Here is a 21049-nt window from a genome sequence, read left to right as displayed (position 1 = left end):
CATGTTTCTTTTATGGCCATCATAATTACCAATCTTAAATGACTGTAACATAGACCACTTAATTATTTTACTGCTGATGGATAATTGGGTTATTTCCAATATTTTGATAGTATGTGTTACAATGAACATCTTTGTGCATACAGTTCTTCTTTTCTGTTCCATATACATGATTACAGTATCAAAGATTAAAAGTATTTGGATATATTTTGAAATGTACTGCTATTAGTTTTCTAAGAGGGCTGTAAAGTCTAAACCTTATACAGTTTTAATATAACTTATGGTAAACAAAAATACCTTAAAATTATGAACGAGTTTGAAGAAATTTAACTGTGGTGTGAAATCTCCTCCTCAGATGAAGTCATTTTCTTAACTATCACATGATTTAGCATCAATAGACTTAAGATAAGTCATCACAGATGTGCGTGGTTTACTGTAAGCAATTTACCTGAATTCCCTTTAGAGACGAAGCACCCATATAAAGAAACACTCCATATAGAACTGGCATGGGAATAAACTGTAAAAGAACAATTAGAGAAAAGATACAAGTTATTTTTCAAATAACTGGTCATGCTATTTTTCACTTATCAAAAAAAAAAAAAAACCACAGAAAAATAAATATTTTAGAAGCAATATAGGGCAGAGCCAGAAGCCCCAGGTTCAAATCCTAGCTCTAGCACTTTTTAGCTGCATAGCCTTAGGTAAACTACTTAAGCTCTCTGTGCCCTGGTTTTCCTGTGTGTATATAAAAAGGGATGGTAATAATAGGGTTGTTATGAGTATTTAATAGGTCAAAACCTATAAAAGGGCATATAAAATACATAATAAACAATAAAAATTAACTATTATTATTATGTTACTTTAGGGAAACTTGAATTTTGTTTCACAATGGTAAGATATTTGGATTAAAGATGAAAAATGGAACTAACATCTAGATGTTCTGACATTATACCAGATATTTGCAAACATGTGGACTGTTCAGTTTTTCTCTTTTTATTGGAATAGCTCAGCATAATTTTAGCTCTATAATTACCTATATAACAGAGAAATTAATTCTTGCAAATGTACTTACGTAAATGATTAAATATAAATAAACTTATATAATGATTAAATCATTCTGTTAGAACTTTCAAATTATAGACAATTAAATGAGTTATAATTTAGAATACAATTGACACACCTTGGTAATATCTGCCAAAATTCTATGACAAAATAATTACTCTTTAATGCTCTTCAAAATGGACTCAATTATTTTAAATGTGAAGAAAGTAAGTATATACAATGGCGATGTCCATGCAGTAGTGTCTGAAACATTTAACAGACAAAACTGCATATATGGCTATGACTGTTATGTGGCTCATCTGTGCACCTCTATCTTATTCTAGGTAATGTTAATTGCAAATACATCTGACAAGAAAATAGAGACTTTAGTTCATGTAGGCCTGCAGTGAATTCAGGTCACAAGTCAGTTAGAAATAATGAGTGACTTTTCCCCATAACTTGGTAACTACTTCAAAATTAAGGTAATAATTTACACATCAAATTTTACTTTGCCAGGCTAAATTTCTTCTGTATTTAAGGTTTCTAAAACACAGCACATAACTTCCCCCGTTGAGAAGTTATATAAACATGGTAAAGAAATTCATCACTTTTGTCTCATGCCGTACAATATTTACAAATTGATGGCTTCGATTCAAATGAAATTTCTTAAGCAATAATAAATATATTCTGCCTTCTCTCAATTTCATAAAGGCAAATTTCATTACCTTCAGAATACTGGTCATAAAGACTGATGAACCCATAAGAATAAAAATCATAAGCCCAGTAACCCTTTGCTCCCGAATGCCAAGAAACTTGGGTTGTTCTCCTGGAGCTGAACATTCTGATTCCAGTTTTAAGCTGTTGACATGAGTGATGGACAGGACAGTGGCAGCCACAAACCACGGCAGGCCCATGATGGAGCACACCCCAAGCATGACAGCCACCATCAATAGATCCAGATGGTACCCACAACCTTTCTGTTAAAAGAAAGAAAAGAGTATTCTCATAGGAACTGAATTTAGTATAGAGACAAATGACGCCACCACCATGGAACAGTAAGAATAGAAAAGAGATACTATCTTGAGTCTTAGACAACTGATTCTGAAATGCAAAATAAATTAAAGATAAAAAAGTAACAGTCTGAAAATATATAATCCACTGAAAGAAAAGTTGCAGATGTTCCTATTACAATTATGATTATAGTCACTTCAACCTACTTGAATAGGTTTAATGTATGTCTGGGTTAATATTACATTAGCTTCCATTCTATTTCTATTGGATAATTAAAGTCACTATTAAATACAGTCACTTCTCTTAGTTTCCTTAAATGGGCAAGTTAACTCAACAATTCATATATCTACTCATTCATTATTAATTCATACAAAAAATTACCGAACACTATATACCAGACATCAGGTAGAAAACAGAGAAAACAGAGTAAGGACCGTATCCACAACAGTGCTGAGATGGCCTAAGCGTGACTAGCAACCACTTCCTGACAATACTCAAGAAGCCCCACGTATCAGATCTCCTAAAGAGAAACTCTTCTCAAACACCGTGTTTCTAATTGCCCTCTTTTGTCTCAATGGGTGGGTGTCGCAATGTCTTACTGGGAAAAATAATACCATGAAATCTAAGCTTCCTTATACATACCTATTTTTATGCTGATACAGCTCTTGCTATCTTGTTCTCATTTGTTTCAGTTTCAACACTAGAAAAATTTGGCCTCTCCCTAAAATGAAAGTTTTTGTGTTTTCTCTCTCTCTGTGATCCTACTCCACTGTCATTGACCTCCACGTGTTGCAAACTTCAGTGCTTTCTAGGACCTGGCAGGAAACGTAATTGAGAAAAAAACAGGTGCAGGGGGCATGTGGAGTGGAGATGCAGGGAAGTGAGACGCGGGTGAGTGGCTGAGGGCTCTGAGGAAAGAAACTGAAGGGCAAACAGTGCTTGCCTCTCCCTTTACCACCCCACCCCCCCATAGGAAATCGTCAGTGGAAAGCCTCCAAGGTAGCAAATGGCTTAGCCTATTTTACATTCCAACTCTTAAGGACTAACTTGAAAGGTAGTATAATACAGTGGTTAAGGGCTTAGGTTCTGGAGATAGGTGGCCTGGGATCAAATGCTGGCTCAACCAATGATCTTGAGCAAATCATTTAACCTCTTGTGCCTCTGTTTCCCTAGATGAAAAAAGATGATGGTGATAACAGGAGTCACTTCACTGGGTTGTTGTGAGAATTAAATTATTTAATTTTGAAAATTATTCAGAACAATGTCTGATATATAGTAAGCACTCCGTAAATGTTAGGGGCTATTACATTCTGGCAATTGAACAATAAATTTTTATTTATACTCATTTGTTTCAAGGTTCCTCAATAGAAGGATGTGTTTCTTAAGGGCAGGTAACATATCGTATAATTTCTCAGTATTTCCTATAGTTTTTAATACAATCATTGGTGCACAATAAGCAATCAATAAGGTACAGGTTGGCTTTTTTAAAGGGAAATATGCTTCATTAAAACATCTTTCAGAATCAGGTTTAATAAGTATAATTTAAAATAAATATAGCCGTTACATTTGTTATTATGAATATGAGCAGAAATTACCAATTCTTCAAGAGGAATAATTCTGATTTTTTTTTTTTTTTACAGGCAGTTTTACCAAACTGCAAGCAGTTTCTAGTTACTATGAAACTCATATAGCCTAGAGTGTGAAACATCTTGAGTATTTGCTGCATATTTGTCATGGTAGTGTTTTCTTTCTGCTATTTTGTTTTGTTAATTGTTTGATTAAGAAAAACACTCTTAAAGTCAGCTGTACGTCCTGTCCTTTCGGCTTACCCCTGTCAAATATAAAAGTGCAGGAGACAACGGTGAGGACAAAATGGCAGCTATCCACACAAGGACATTTTCCTCTTGTGTTGTCACCAATTCATAGTGCCCTTCCTTGGGTTGGCTTCACCAGAATGCCTAACCTTGTCAATATGACTCTAGAAACTCTTTTTTTGCAAGTAACTCGGCAAAGATCTGTATTACTAAGAGCTGGAGAGTGGGAAGAGAAACACTCTGCTGTCAGCAAATCGGCATAGGAAGAAGCTTAACCAGGGCCACACTACGGTCTTCTCGTCCTTTCAAATGAACAGTTTGGAAGATGTGGCTGCATAGAATAGAACCCAAATTTTGGTCCCTTTAAAGGAGGATGTCTTCACCAGTGATGTGAATGGTGCCCCCTGGGCCGTTTTGCAAAGTTATGGTACTGCTAGGAGAGAATGGAAGAGGTGCTAACAGCCATGAGATAAACATCAGGGAAGGGCAGAGAACAGGGGCTCTGAGAGTCTGGCTTGTCCTTTTAGCACACCCTGGACTCTCCCAGGGTCCAAGCTCGCTAGGGCTTAATAATAGAAGAAAGGGCTTCTTCACGATGGTGATTTCCTATAGCTCTTACCTAGCGTTTTAAAAAGACAATACAAACAAACAGTGGGCTTCTGGATTGCAGGAAGCAGACAAAATAATGGTTTCCGAGTGAATAATTTCATTTTTAAATTTAGAAAGCTAGCTTTGTACAAGCATCTAATAAAAACAGAAATACAATTTCTCCCTAGTTATGTTGTACAGCAATGGGAGCATCTTAATGTAATGAGAATCAAAGGAAATAAAGCAGTTCTGGCAGTTCCACTAATTAATCATCATCATCCTTCTTGCCTTTCATTAAATATCTTAAAACTTGGTCTTTGTACCCAAATCATTAGCTGAGAGGCGTGACAGCCAAAGGGAAGTATCCCTTTGTCAGAGAGAGAACTCTGTACCTTCTAACATATTTCTGTAGATTTTTTTTTTCTGAAATAAAGACAGAATCAGAGCTTTTATTCTCACTTTCATCCACGAATCACAGGAAATGGACATATGGGAGGAAAAGGGAACATAGCAACAGGTGATGCTACACCAGACCCCACTAAAACCAACATGCAGCAAGACAAGAGGCCAGCCAAGGGGACCATCTGATACCCAGATGCCACTGCTGAAAAAATTCATTTCAAAGCTTGGCAGCCATTTCCTGCATCTGTCAAGTTAACCACATAAAAGACTATAGATTGACATGAAGAACCAGGCTGACAAAGAGGGCAAAAAAGAACATATCAAATGCCATAATCATCAAGAGAATGTGGTGCCAAATGAATGTTGCAAATGCATTCATTTACTCAAGTGATCTGAGATTGTATTGCTGTTTATTAAAAATGATGTCAAAAGAAGCCTGAACTGTCTACAGAAACATGTAGAAAAGCCCACAGTTTGTAGCTTAACAGAAACTTTCTTTTCTGTAAGATAGTATCTTTCTTTCCACTTTTAGAGAATGTGCTTTTTTTAAAAAGCAGCTATTTCTAATGCTTTTCAAAGGGAGTCAGCAAACCTATGCCTATCCCACTTTTCTAGGTAAGAAAACAAAAAATGTTGGAGTATGGATCTATACCTATATATAATATAGATGATAATTTGTTTTCTCAAATTTTTACATTTGCAGCTTCTATCACTCTTGAATGACCCAAAAGATCATGAGGTGCAGTGAATTGGAATTTTGCTAATTTGAGCTTCTTCATTCTGAGGGAGGAGGAAGTCACTTAGTGAGCTGGGCCAATTTCTTTAGCTCAACACAGCTTTACTGTGTATGTAGTAACACTCTCAAAATGATAAAAAATATTTTTAATGGCATGAAAAAATGCTTTATAAGAAAACAACTGCTTTGGTAATGGAAATGAATAAAAGGTGAAAATGTAAGTTTGGGAGACATCAAAATGATGACTTCCAAGGTGACTTGGATATATGACACGGACTAAGACACATGAGGTAGAGTCCACTGGGTGCTTGATACAGAAACTAGAAAACATGATTCATTCAACTATTTCAGGGCATGATCCAACCAAGGTAAAAATGGGTTTTCAAGTGATAAAAAAAATCAGTAAAAGCTGAAAATGTGGTTAACTTGTGGTCTGGGGATATACTCAAGAAACACATATCTTTTCCTGACAATGTGGTTCAAGTCAAAGCCAGGGGACTGTGCAAACATTTCAGTGAAGCAACAGGTGGGGAAAGCGGCTATGGAACAAACCGTTACTCTGAGTCAAGACTGTTCTGAGAAGGCGATCTTTTGTTGTTGTTAGCAGGAAAATCAGCAGCAGCAGACAGCACGATACTGAAGCTTATAGAGGACAATGATTATAGGCAAAAAATAAGAATAAAAAAGTGTTCAGTGTAGATAAAATATGTCTCCAGTGGAAGGAATTTGCTTTGCAAACATCCACATCTGAGGAGGAGGATGGACTGTTCAGACTTACAGTGACCAAGAAAAGATTAATTCATGGGGCACCTGGGTGGCGCAGTCAGTTGAGTGTCCGACTCTTGGTTTTGGTTCAGGTTGTGAGCTCAGGGTCATAAGATTGAGACTCCCCCTACCCCCTGCCTCCATTAGGTTCAGTGGAGAGTCCACTTAGGACTCTCTCCCTTTCCCTCTGCCCCTCCCCTCCATGCTCACTCTCTCAAATAAATAAATAAATCTTAGAAAAAGATTAATTCTACTCATGGCAATATAGCAGAACTTATGATTAAATCATTTTCTCTATTGTTTACTAAATCCAGCCTATTAAGGGATAAAATATAAATCTTTCGATGGCATAGTCATTTATTTGTATAATAAAAATTAATTACAAATCATGTAATCTATTTTAGTAATACAGCCTCAAGTTTATTTCAGTGACAAAAATATTAAATGCTTTAAAGCTACATTTAATTCTACATATACAAGTACTTGAAAAGACCACTTAAAGGATGTTTTATGGTATTTTAGCTATTCTACATGATATGTAAAGAGGGAAATATAGTATATTTGTTGATTTAGAGCTTTGGAAAGGCTATGAATGTCAAGGGCCTACCACAGGCTCATGAAGAACAAGGAACAGCTGTTATGTGATTTATAAGGTTGAGAGACCTAGAAAGAAAAGGATACAGAATGAACCAAAAGGTTATAGCACTCTCAGCAAATCTTCACTTAATTCTGCATTTTGTTTCAATATGATTCCATTAATATGTAGGGAAAAAGTACTGCCTGTATTAGTTTAGCTGATAGTCGTTACAAAGAATGATTTTTCAGCAAAATCAGGGGGATTTCTGCCTAATTATAAAGGCTAAAAACAAAAACAAAAAATCTAACTTCCTTTGAAAGGAAAACAATAATTATAAGGCTTACTTTCTTCCTAAAAATAGGAGCCTTTGAGCTCATTTTAAAATATGTCATATAATGAAATACATATATACAGCCATTAAAAAGGATAATCAGATTTGTATGGTTGACATGGGATGACTACCATGATAATGTTTTTACATGAAAAATAATACAAGTAACATATGTAGTATGAAAACATGTATTTGGCTATATATCAAAATTTTAACAATGTAATCTCTAGGAAATAAAATGATAGTGTTTTTCATTTTTGTCTTTTAACTTTTTATATTGTCTAGTTTTTAAACCAAAATCATATATTACTTTGTGAGAAATACAGAGATATTTTCAGTTCTAAAAAATAAATTGGTGTCTAGGAAAATGTTTTCCTACTTCTTAGAGAGTTAACAGACTAACAATTTTCAACCTAAAGTATGTACACATGTTTTATAGATCTATTTAATCAACTATGTAACTTTCACAATTACATTGTGGTAGAATTTGCTTTTGCAGATGACTGATATCTTAAAAGCAAATAATATTTTTAAATAATTCTTATTAAGTAAGTAGGCTATTAAACTTGGAAATCTGAATTCCTTGTTTTGAGGGCTGTATATCACTCAAAGTTTCCAATATTGAATGGAGTAGTTTTGGATCCAGCTCATATAGGCTTATGAGAACCAATTGTTCAATTTTCAAAATTTTTTTCCTACCAATTGATATCACATTGGTAACTTGAAATGGGTCATGGTGGAAGTATTCACACCATGAAAATCAGCAAACATTATAAAACAGGGTCTCTCTCTTTTAAATGCAGAGAACTGGTTGTTAAGCATGTACTAGCACACCACTTATCTAGTTCCTAAGACTTTTTGAGATATTTTTGTAAAATTACCTTTTTAAAAAAGTTTTTATTTAAATTCCAGTTAGTTAACATACAGTATGATATTAGTTTCAGGTGTACAATATAGTGATTCAACACTTCCATACAACACCCAGTGCTCATCACAACAAGTGAACTCCTTAATCCCCATCACCTATTTTACCCATCCCCCCACTCCCCTCTGGTAACCATCAGTTTGTTCTCTACAGTTCAGAGTATGTTTCTTGGTTTGTCTCTCTCTCTCTCTGACAGGAAAAAAGAGAGAGAGACCAAAAGTTGGGGAGGGGAGCGGCAGGCAGAGGGAGAAGCAGGCCCCCCACTGAGTAGGAAGGTCAATCCCAGGATCCTGAGCTCAATCCCAGGACCCTGGGCTCAATCCCAGGACCCTGAGATCATGACTGGAGCCGAAAGCAGACGCTTAACCAACTGAGCCACCCAGGCGCCCCCCTCTCTCTTTTCTTCCCTTTGCTCATTTGTTTTGTTTCTTAAATTCCACATAATTAGGAATTTTATTTGACAAAAGCAAAAAGTGAATTGAACAAACTCCTTTCAGAAAGAGTTTTGAGCACCTGAGTTACTTTCTATAAAGAGAATGAAGAATGCTCTTTGTTTTCAGATAGACACACATTCTCCTCCTTTATATACATAAAATTCCTTTTTAGTAAGATTTATTAGAAACAATTGTGCTTTCCTGTGTGTTAATGCCATTACTATTTTCCACCAAATAGTTCAATTAGAGATTGTTTAATCCTTCTAACAATCTTACTTATAAAATTCTTTAAAGTATGATTTCTGTTGCTCTGAAAAGGAGCCTTTCCCTAGAATTTAAAGAGTATATGAAGATAGCTGGGGATTATCTCAGGATACAAGAACAAAACAACACGATGAATTGTACATGTTCTGCTTTTAGAAGATTTGATTTGGATTATTTTTTTAAAGATTTATTTATTTATTTATCAGAGAGAGAGAGCGAGCACAAGCAGGGGGAGTGGCAGGCAGAGGGAGAAGCAGGCTCCCAATGAGCATGGAGCCCGGTGCGGGACTTGATCCCAGGACCCCAGGATCATGACCTGAGCCAAAGGCAGATGCTTAACCGACTGAGCCACCCAGGTGTCCCTGATTTGGATTATTTTTGACCACTCATTCATATCATGGATTTCATTTAACATATTCTTGTGAGTGACAGTGCTCACATTGAATATCTCAGAAATATTGCACACCAGTGAACAACTTTGATTATTCACTATTGTAAAATGGCAGGGTCAGAATATAATAAGTAAGATATATCCATATTTATTCTCTTAGTTTATGAAAAAAGTATTGAAATCTGCAATAAAACTCAACAAAGATATCACTTGCAAACTATAACATTTATGGCCGGGTTTTGTTGTCATTATCATTAAGGACAGATGAATAACTAAACAAAACGAGAAGATATAATTTGTTCCAATAATGAATGCAATCTAATAGGCATACTTAGGGTCCAATAGAGAAGTAGAGGAACCGTATATACAAGGCAAATTGGTAAAGCTGCCCTTCACCAGAATAGACTGTTATTTCATTAAAATATGTTAAACATGGTAAAGAAAGTTACAACCTCTGCAAAGTGTATTATTTTAAGTCCTGGAAGTAAGGTTTCGGAGTTTAGGCTCAGCCAAGTGCTATAAATACATTAATTAAAAATTAATTAATTTTAAGCTCATTGTGAGACAACGAATCATGAATATAGACAATAAAAATTACAAACCTGAAAACATTAATACTTCACTATATAAATGACTAGAGAGTACAGGTGAAGTATAATGAACATCAATCAATGTCGGTTAAGCCACAGTGATTTACATTAAAATGGATGTTAAAATATACCTTTAGCTTATGTTCTTTTCTGTTGATGATGACCGCTGTAATCTGTTGGTCCATAAAAATAAGAATAGTACAAAGCAGAGCTGGAATAATAGCAGCTATTACTGTCCACCATGGATTTGGACCTAAAGGTGTAACAAACCAGCCACGATCATCTCTGGTAGGCTGCAAGAAATAAAACAATGTACATAGTTAGTAACTGGATTAATGAATACCTAATCAAATTATGTCTTACAGATGCTACCAGGAAAGCCCTAATTATAAATTGATATGCTAAATGAGCTATACTTCATAATAATAGTCATATTTACAAAGCATTTATCAGATACAAGTCACCAGTCTAAGTACTTTAAATATTTTAACTCGTTTTTTCTTCACAACACTCTAAAGAAGGTGCAGATAATAAAACCGAGGCATAGCGGAGTCAGTAAATTGCCCAAGGTCCCAAAGGTGGTAAGTGGTGGAAAAATTTAAACTCTGACAGACTGGCTCAAAAATCTATGTTCTTAATTAATACCTATAGAACCATAAAATAATATTAATATTTACCATTTACAGTTGGCAAATTTATTTACATTTATAAATAGCACATTGACAACTGTATATAACTCTTATTTTAGATGTGTCCACAGGCCATTATGTGAAAATGGCAAAAAGACACTTGGTCATATCAGGAGCTCCGGGATTGGTTCTAAACATTGCCGGTGCCTGAGATGAGTCCCAAAGGAATTCATTTTGACATTCTTTGAGGACCTCCCAGTCCCATTTGACAGGTGAGAAAACTGAGGCTCAGAGAAGTTAAGTAACTGGCCCAAGGTTACATACTTAGTAACATGGTCAAAATTCTATTCCAGACCTAATTTTATCTCTTTTCCAAAGCCCTATCCACTGTGCAATTTTTCATCAAGATAATGCATTTTCCTTTAGTTTCAAAATGCTTCCTTATCTTTCAGGAGTGTTGTGTATGGATATTCTTACTGGAATAATTGACAGGAAATTTTTTCAAGTGGCCTCTAGATTCCATTTCTGTTTTTTTCTTTTTAATATTAGACCAAAATTTTAGCCATGTTGTGGGCATTTTAATGAATGCTCTATTAATCTATATTCCTTATATTTTCATGAAAACCTCAAGTACTAGGATTATAGCCATCATCTAAATGAAGATTAGACCTAGAGATGGAGAAATAGATTATAAATGGTATGATAACTTCACCTTGAAAACACTTGGTACTTGTAGTTTTGGAGATGGGATCCCAATGGCATAGTCAATTAAAACCATACACAGAATTGTAAGAAAGACAGCAAAGTCACTCACTATGGATCGAACCTAAAAATAATGAAAACACTTGTCACTTAAAGAATTATAAATAGTAAGGAATACTCAAGAACATAATCCAAAATCAAAATTTATAATCAGTTTATGACACAGTATCATAATATTATATTTTATGCTTACTATAATATTATCATTAGCTCTGTCAGAACCTGAATATATATTTCTGTATTCTGTTATTAAGATGGATATGCACCCAACCTTTCTAGAATGAGGCATTATGTAATAGCTACAATGGTGATTGCGCTGCTTTCAGTTTTTAAAAATGTAAGTTTATTATGAGCTCAAGTGTGTGAATATTTACAACACAGAATAAGATTGCATGGCCAGAATCTGGCTGAATTTTAGGATTCTTTCTCCCACAGGTAACATTTTAATATGATAAACCTAAAGCATAATAAAAGAATCTATTTATATTGAAGAAGCACAATATTTTGGCTGGTTTATCTGGGTTGTTAAGTATGGCAGCAGGGAATGTGTACAACAGAGTGGGAAAATTTTAAAGTTATTCTGTGTGAGCCAGATATTTTTTCTTTTTTAAAAAATTTTAATTCCAGCATAGTTAACATATAGCGTTATATTAGTTTCAGGTGTACAATATAGTGATTCAACAATTCTGTATATTACTCAGTGCTCATCAAGATAAGTGTATGCCAGTTTTTAAAGCCATTTTTCACTTATAAAGCCATCTTTGAGAAAAAAAAAATCCTTATTACAAACATCAACTAGGTATGGCTTCTATTAGGATGACTTTATGACACATACACCCACACAAAATGGAGGAGATTATTGTTTCAACTTACCAAAAAAATTTGTATCAATCAAATTGAGCTTTGGGAGGGGAAGGAATTAATCTTCCACCTTAGGGAAGGAAGAGGTGACAAAAACAGAAGTTTTCTCTGGAAGAAACAGTTCTTAAAACATTTTCTTAGAGTAGAATTTTGATCATAATCTTTAGCTCATCCCTAAAAAGCTTGTTTTCTTGTTCCTTTTCTTTCTTTTTTCTTTTTTTTTCTTTTTGGCTGAGTCAGACATTATAGGTGTTACTTTGCAGTGTTAAATATTGAACTAAGCTGTTTCTCTGTTTACTTTCCTCTCCAAATATGCAGATGCAAACGTGGTGGGTTAGGGGGAGGGACTGACACTTTAAAAATGAAAAAGAGAATAGTGTTCCAATGAGTCTTGCAGGGGCTTTCCCAATTAGAGAATGTAACTGTGGCTCCTAGGAGGTATCTGTCAGGCTGGAATAGCTCCCACTGTTCACTGGGCAAGAAAGTGACAATCAGGAATGCAGTGTGGGCTTCGGATTTCCAAAAGCGTAAGTGGGAGTGCGAGTTTATCTTTGGGATCTGAAGTTAGCATAAAAGCCTCGAGGGCATGGGCAGTCCTAGCACCTGTATCACAGAATGATCTCTCTTCACCTCTCTCCCCGCACCTCACTCCTAACCTGGCAGCTCCCTCACACACACACACACACACACACACACACACAGCCTTTTAGTGGCTCCTTTGATGGCAGCAATTGCTATTGCTTTTGTCTTAAAATACATATGACTCTATCACATGCTCTATGTTGGTTTATGTTTGGATCAGGAAAATTCTAGTCTAAATACCTTGGTTGGAAAATAGCGGCTAGTCTTGAACTGCTTCAGGGTAGCTGACAGAGTGACTGTGGAAAAGAACAGGATCACTGACCAAAACAGAACATCTGGTACATATGGGTGATCGTGGCCACAGGCTCGTCCAACATATTCTCCATGCAATGATTTGCATTCCTGCCAGAGGAAGTAAAACAAATGGAGCTAGTTAAGAAAGGAAAGGACACATTTCTTTCGGAAAACTCACGTCTAAGATCAACTGTAGTTGAGATGTTGAAGCTCTTCATCTATGGCTCTCAACGATTTAATAGACATCCGAGTAAGCTTTATGAATTCTATTTGGATAGGTAGTGAGCAATATTGGAGATTTATATTACGTTCAAATTGAACATGAACCACTTTTAAAATTTTTGCTTTTTTTCAAGTTAAATTTAAATCTATAAAACTAATTGACCTACCAATCAATGTATATTTAACCTCATATCCGCTAAGTTCCTAACACTAGATTTATTGAAAATATGACATATGTGATAGTGGGTGGTTACTAGGGTCAACACTACATCAAGACATTTAAGTATATCATCTTAATTAATTCCCACATCAACCCTATGAAATAGGGAGATGTCATTATTTCTATTTCCTGTCTGAGGAAACTGAGACATAGGGAAGTTAAGTAATTTGCTGTGTCCTCACCGCTGCTGGACAGCAGAGCTTTGGTACAAACATGGTGCCTATGGTGGGAATATTATTGCACATTTAAGAAGAACAGTAATTTTGTGGAATTATCTCATCCAAAAGCTACCAAGAAAGGTGAGAAAGCAACGAGAAAACCATGATACATTCCTACTAGAATAAAATTGGGAGTCAATGATGTGGCTCAAATTTAGATTACAGAACAAAAGAGAGGAAGTTACTACATGAGCAAGGCAAAGCTCATATTTATTATGACTTCTCGTTTTTTGGTTTTTTCCTGGTATATATTTTTATAAGCCCCTGAAGGATCATCCTAATTACTACCTTAGCCATGAGGTGGCAGCAAAGGCAAAAAAATTTCTTTTCTCCAAGAAAAACTGAGCATTTTAAACATTAATATTTTGAAATGAAATAAAAATTCTCTTTTAAACTCATTTTGGTTTCTCTTATTTTATACTGAAGATTAGATTACTGAAGTATTACTTTTTTTTTTTTTTTTTCAAAACAGAAAATCATGATTTAAGTGATCCGGTGACCTCATTAGTAGTACTTGAGATATTCTGGACCTAAAGAGAAATTGAATTTATTGAGGATCCTTCTGCTTCTGTACCTTCAAAAGATTTTAGAATAGATCACAGATAGCCACATTTTTATCTAAAAACAAACCAACAACTAGTAAAATCTATTTAGGGCAGCTACCCCTAAGGCTAGGATTCTTGAAAAATATTGTTAGCTTACCTTATGATTATCTAAAAGAATTGTCCCCTTTTCTAATCTAGCCCCAAATATTTTCCTTGCAAGCTAAAGTTGAGTTCCAGTTATCTATATTAAGCTAAGACAGAGCACAATAACTTGGTTAATTAAAAGACCAAAGAAACCACATTTACCCAGCCACAATTACGGTTTTATTTTCCTTCTCTCAAAACTCTTAAAAAATAAAGTATCAAAAGTGAATCCTTGCATTTTTAGTCTTTTCTCTTGCCCCTGTCCAGAGGTGCTAGTAGAGCAATCATTAAGCAAAGTAATGGTTAAGTAGAACGGCAAAACACAAAGAGGAGCTAGAAGCTCCACTGCAAACACATCATTTGTAGATTTGTGGCTGTCTTCAGTCTTTTTTGCAGATATAAAAGTCTTCTAAATATTCCTTGGACTTGGCTGGTTCTTGCTCTCAATCCTTAAGAACATAGATGCCACTTAAAGGATCATTTAACAGTCATATAATCTATAATAAATTGCCAGTAGCTTGCCTTGTTACTTTAATTCAAAGCAAATTTGAAAAGGGTGAATTTTTTTTTTCCTTTGTGGGGGGCAGTATGTTATTTAAAAAGAAAAATTGTGACCTACAAAATTCTACATTTATTTTCTGGTTTTACCCCTAACACACACACACACACACACACACACACACACACACACACGAACCAGTCCTAAGATTTAGGAGTGAAAACTAAATCTAAATCCTGTTCTCTTTTTGAATCTAACATATGGTTTCAACTACAAAAATTTAAAAAATGATTGTTGACAAACTCATTTCTGCTAATTATTCTTCAAACACATTCTAAGTTTCAATTTTATAAGTTTACAAAAATTTAGTTCGGTAAGAAATAAAATATATTTATTTTGTTAATAAGAAGAAATTAAAGTTGGCATTAGTATATTCTCCCTTATATATGTACAAGCTAAATATGTAATTCTCAGACAATTGCTAGTTAATTGCATGTGAATATTTTAAACCGTGCTTAAGAATTCCTTGTAATGACTGATTTTAAGATTCTGTTAAATACATTTATTTATTTATATAAAAGAAACTTACATATTCCAGCTTGCCACAAAAGACCTGAGTTAAGCATTACTCACAACAGCCATATGAAAACAACCTATATTTCTGTAGATGGATGAATGAATTAAGAAAATGTGGTATAAACATACAGAGGAATATCAGTTACCCTTAAAAAAGAAGGAAATCCTGTCATTTGCAAAAAACATGAATGAACTTGAAGGACATTATGCTAAGTGAAAAAAGGCAGACATGGCAAGACAAATATTTCATGATTTTACTTATATGTGGAATCTAAAAAGTCACCCTCATAGAAGTAAAAAGCAGAGTGGTGTTTACCAAGGGCTGGTGGGGACGAAGAAGGGAAAATAGGGAAATACTGGTTAAAGGGCCCAAAGCTTTAGTTATGGGGAATGAATAAATTCTGAAGATCTAATATATATCATGATTACTATGAATAATGATACTGTGTTATATTGTTGAAATTTGCTAGGGCAGTACATCTTAATGGTTCTCACCAAAAAAAAAAAAAAAAAAAAGAGCGAGAGAGCGAGAAGAACGGGAAAAAAAGGAAAAGGTAACTATGTGAGGTGATGGGTATGTTAACTTGCTTAATTGTGGTAATCATTTCAGAATTTATACGTACATCAAAACATCATGTTATACATCTCAAATAGATGCAAGTTTTATTTGTCAAACATACCTCAATAAAGCTGGAAAACAAAATGAATCAAAACAAAACACTTGCATTAAATAGTAAATTTGTGATGTGAAACTGTTTTTCAAAACAATCATTAAATGTTTATTGAATACTTACTATGCATATAGCAGTGTGGGAGAATCAAAGAAAGCTAAAATTCTTCACCCTTGCTGAGTTAGCAAGGTATAAATTATAATTCATGAGATACATAACAATTCAATAAAAACTTTTCAAATGAATAATATGTAAAGTAAATGTTCTATCACCATTTTTATAAAACCAGTTATAATAGCCATTAGCACAGTGTTTTGTTAATAAAATGCTAATGATTATGCTGGGGAAAAACCCCAGCATAATAATTAAGACCAAAATTTAATGGTCTTCATTGACTTAAAAATTACAAGATTTTTTCATCATGTAGCATTCCCTTTGGTGATAAAGGCTATTTCTGGTCAAGATTAGCAATTAGCCATTGCAAAAACTGCTTTTAACTAATGAAAAATAATATGAAAATTTCTGCCAGAATGTTAACACCTACTACAGACTTAAAAAAAAAAAAAAGCAGTGCAAGATTTGCTTTGATTGCAAAATATTTTCTACTATACTCTGTTTGACCCTAAAACTTTTAACGTCTAAAATTAATTCATGACTAGCCAGGTCACTTATGCTATGAGTCTTTTGAAAGTTTATTATTGGGTGCCTGGGTGGCTCAGTCGTTAAGCGTCTGCCTTTGGCCCAGGTCATGATCCCAGGGTCCTGGGATCAAGCCCCACATCGGGCTCCCTGCTCAGTGGGAAGCCTGCTTCTCCCTCTCCCACTCCCCCTGCTTGTGTTCCCTCTCTTGCTGTGTCTGTCTCTGTCAAATAAATGAATAAAATCTTTAAAAAAAAAAAAAAAGAAAGTTTATTATTAAGGATTTGCCATCACATAGAATAAATACTATCATTTAACAGTAAATTATTAAGAAAATATATAACACATAGAATAAATTATCATGTTAAATAACCTAGAGATGGGATTATTGGGTTTCTGCATTGAAGGGGACACCAAGATGAGGTGCACAAGCAAGAGGCTCTTTAGACATATTATCTCTACAGTTTACACAAAGGGAATATAAATGGAAGATACACTGCGGAATAGATCAATCATGATCCCATGCTTAAATTCTGAATAACTGTAGCTTTCTTTCTTGCTCAACATTTCTTTTATTGGTTCATTTAAATGGCTCTCTGAAAGGAAACAGTCTTTTAATGTTATTTTTCTAGGGACAAATAGATGGAACAGAATAAATATTAATTATAACAGAAGAAAACAAGAATAAGTGAAAGCTTATTCTAGAGAAAAAGATTAGGATAAGAAAAAGGTCATAAAATATAGGTTAAGATAGAATTTTAAACTGAGGGCAAGTAATTTGATTTTCATTCTGAAAGAAAACATTTAATGGGGAAAATTGAGAAAATAGGCAATAGGTCAAATGCTCTTATAAGAATCATACCTAGAGTTTTGTGATATTTGTACAACAGAAAAAGATTTCTATGTTCCACTAACTGCATCACTTGCTAAAATAGTATGTGTTTCATAAAATGAACTAGAACTCATTTAGAGTTATGCTGATGGTTATAACGGGATTTGAGCTTATACAGGTAAGTAAAGTGGCAGGAGCTCTAGATTGTAATGTTCATAACTAGAATAATTCAGATTCTAATACTTACTAAAATCAGAACGTTCAATTTCTCCAATTATGAGATTAGATTGAACAGAAGGATGCAAATATAGATGGAAAAAGAGGTGCACAAACATTACAAGATACTAGGAAGAATTGAGAAATGCATATATGAGGAGGGAGAAAAAAGAAATCACAAAACAGAGGGAGCCAAAATTTTTAGGTACAGGATTTAACCCTGATAGGTAAAAAATCTTTGCCATTCCTTTTCTTGAGTGGGAGATAAGAAGAAAATGTAAGTAAGAAAGCCTTTCCTGGGGCGCCTGGGTGACTCAGTTGGTTAAGTGTCTGCCTTCGGCTTGGGTCATGATCCCAGCATCCTGGGATCAGGCCCCGCATTGGGCTCCCTGCTCAGCGGGGAGCATGCTTCTCCCTCTCCTGCTCACCCTGCTTGTGCTCTCTCTCTCTCTGTCAAATAAATAAATAAAAATCCTTAAAAAAAGAAAGAAAGAAAGAAAGCCCTTCCTGAGGAAGGTGCCAGAATTTTGTTAATAGTGAATTTTGTTCTTCCTAAAGACTTCAATATTTACACTGAAATATTAACAAACATCCCCTCCCCCTCAGCATATTCCAAACAGCTGGAGCAGTATTAGAGAGTGAAGTAAAAGCGTTCTGGGTTCTTTACACAGAAGGCCGACTTAGTTCTGCCATATGGTTTCATTTAGGTCAACACCACTCTTATTTAATGTGCCTTCAGTTAATCTTGTCATATTATGATTGCTTTTAGAGTAATTCAGGCCTACTAACTATTAGTAAAACTTAATAATGAAAGAAAACCCCAGTTTACTAATGAAAACCTAAAAATGAAATTAAAATTAAGATAAAACTTTTACTTTTATAATAATTAACCATTCAAAATATTATTGCTTTAGTGGCAATAATTCATTCAAAATGTCAACAAAAGCCTGTAAGTTTCACTTACCGATACAGTTAGATTCTCCCAAATTATGTCAGAGGCAGAAATATTGGACTCCCTCCATTCCTTCAATGTATCATTGCTAGGATTATGTGGTTCTACACAGTTACACCTGAAAAGGCAAAATAGTGTCTTTTGTGAACTAAGTATCTTTTTGTCACTATACTCAAAACAAATGTATGATGGGTTCTTCTTCCCCAGTCATAACTTTTCTCCTTCTGAGAGAAAAGTAGTTAGGTCATCCTAAACTCCAAGACACAATATTTCCAGAAAGCAGGATAGATATGCTGTCAGGACATTAGACTACTCTATAGTATTTTCTCTAATGAAAGAGGTCATTCCCTTTCTATCCCAGTGAGATGAAATTCTTAAAAGTGTAGGTTAGAGCACAAGGCTTTTGGAGCCTTTGAAACCAGGATGCCTTCTAGGCTTTACCATGACAATTTGCCCCTAAACTATAAGTTAAATGGAAAAAAAATGATAGACATCCAAATCTACTATTATAATTTACTTATTTTTATTCATATTATACAACTATATCAATTAAAGTTGTAGTTACTTAATCTGTACTGTAAAGGTCATTTATAATTTTGCAAATTAGGTTGAAGAACCCTAGGTATCTCAGGATATACTATTCTTTGTGATGAGTGACAGTGTTATTTAAAAAAAAATCAATACACAAAAGCTTTTTGAGTACCTACCACATAGAAGGTAACATAATGAATGCTGGATGGGCATAAGAGCAAAGAGAAAATGCAAGAGTTGGGCACAGTGGTATTATTATGTAATAGAAAGCAATTTTTGCTCTCACGGTTCTTTATAACTTTATAAATAAATCAGAAGGAGACACAAGCAAAGATTACCAACAGATTAACGTTCCTAGATGTTAACTTCAACTTACAAATGGTTTTGTTTCCAAAAATTCATTCATAAACTATTTGTCCTTCAGAATGCATTTTCTTATAGAAGCATTTTATAAAAATGGTGGTTGGGCTCCCAGATTAACCCATATATACTGCATAACAAAATTAGTTGAACTGCTGTTTTAATGGTATTAATAAACTATAGAATCTAACTACCATTACTAACATTATTTCTATAGAAAAATATCACACAGTTTCTACTTGGTAAATCCCTCTGCCTAAGCAATAGTCTCTCTTGTGTCTTCTACATCAGGAATTTGGTCTTTACACCATTCATTTATGCTTCAAAGAATATTGAGTGCCTATTACAGCAAGAAACTCTACTTGACTTGGGTAATACAAACAAGCATGCTTCCTTCTCTTACTAAGGAAGGTTAGAAGATTCCTTAGCTGGGCTCACCTGGACTAGGCCTCTAAGAGGGTAAAGGGTTCCAGTGAGAAAGCTGGTGACAAGGGTTTTAAGAGATAGGATATGGAAGCGCTACAGTGACCTCCATGGTAGCAGAGAGAGAAGCTACAGCAAAAGGGAAACAAAGGAACCTAAAATGCAGTAATAGACATACATAAATGCAATTTATTTAAAACTATAGGTTCCTAAGTCCCAGATTGGCTGTACATAAAGCTCTGTTCCTTACTGGCTGCATGGCCATGGGAATATCATTCAAGCACTCTAAATCTTGATTTCCAACACTAGTAAAGGACTGCCCAGTAGAATCCCAAAGAGGGTCTGGACTAAGACAAGGTCTCATACTAAACAAAGAAATATAGTGAGAGAAGAAGATGTAAATGTGGAAACTAATTGAGAGTCTGACTATATACACTTGATTCCAGAAATCCTCCTTCTACTACTACACATAATACATCCCTTCTCCAGAAAAGTTACATTACCCCTAACAGAAAGAAGGTTAGAGTCCCCCAGAATCTCTAGTCAGGCTGATTAGTAAGGTCTTCTGCTGTACAAAGCCAATTCAAAAAGACTACGAGATGAGCTGTTATTTCAAATGTGTCAATCTCACCACAAAGTAATAAGAAACAGGGAAACATGGCCTAAACAAAAGAACAAAATAAATCTCCAGAAACTCATCTTAAAGAAATGGAGGTATATGAATTACCTGACATAAAATTAAAATAACCATCATAAAGATACTCAAAGAGCTTGAGAAAACAATGCACAAATAAAATGAGAATATCAACAAAGAGATAGAAAATACTAAAAAGAGCCAAACAGAAATTTTGGAGCTGAAAAATATAGTAACTAGACTGAAAAATTCTCTAGAGCAATTCAACACTAGGCTCACTCAAGGAGAAGAAAGAATCAGTGGACTCAGAGACAAGTCATTTGAAATTTCCCAGTCAGAAAAACAAAAAAGAAAAAAGAATGAAAAAGAATGA

General features: G+C 34.7%; 1 protein-coding gene across 6 annotated transcripts in view; it reads right to left on the bottom strand.

Annotated features, from left to right (window-relative positions):
* The window catches only part of SLC4A10 (solute carrier family 4 member 10), a 300268-nt gene that overhangs the window by 25232 nt on the left and 253987 nt on the right, over positions 1 to 21049 (bottom strand). For all 6 annotated transcript variants that reach the window (XM_036116753.2, XM_078070882.1, XM_078070881.1 and 3 more), the window contains 6 exons: positions 18741 to 18846; positions 12941 to 13102; positions 11208 to 11321; positions 9998 to 10159; positions 1764 to 2015; positions 446 to 514 (listed from right to left, as the gene is read on the bottom strand). In XM_036116753.2, coding sequence (XP_035972646.1) covers positions 446 to 514; positions 1764 to 2015; positions 9998 to 10159; positions 11208 to 11321; positions 12941 to 13102; positions 18741 to 18846 — 865 coding nt within the window. The remainder of the gene's footprint in view (positions 1 to 445; positions 515 to 1763; positions 2016 to 9997; positions 10160 to 11207; positions 11322 to 12940; positions 13103 to 18740; positions 18847 to 21049) is intronic.

The sequence above is a fragment of the Halichoerus grypus genome, chromosome 4, assembly GCF_964656455.1.
Source record: "Halichoerus grypus chromosome 4, mHalGry1.hap1.1, whole genome shotgun sequence".
NCBI lineage: Eukaryota > Metazoa > Chordata > Mammalia > Carnivora > Phocidae > Halichoerus > Halichoerus grypus.
The sequence above is the reverse complement of the archived record's forward strand: the minus strand, read 5'-3'. Positions and strand labels throughout refer to the sequence as shown.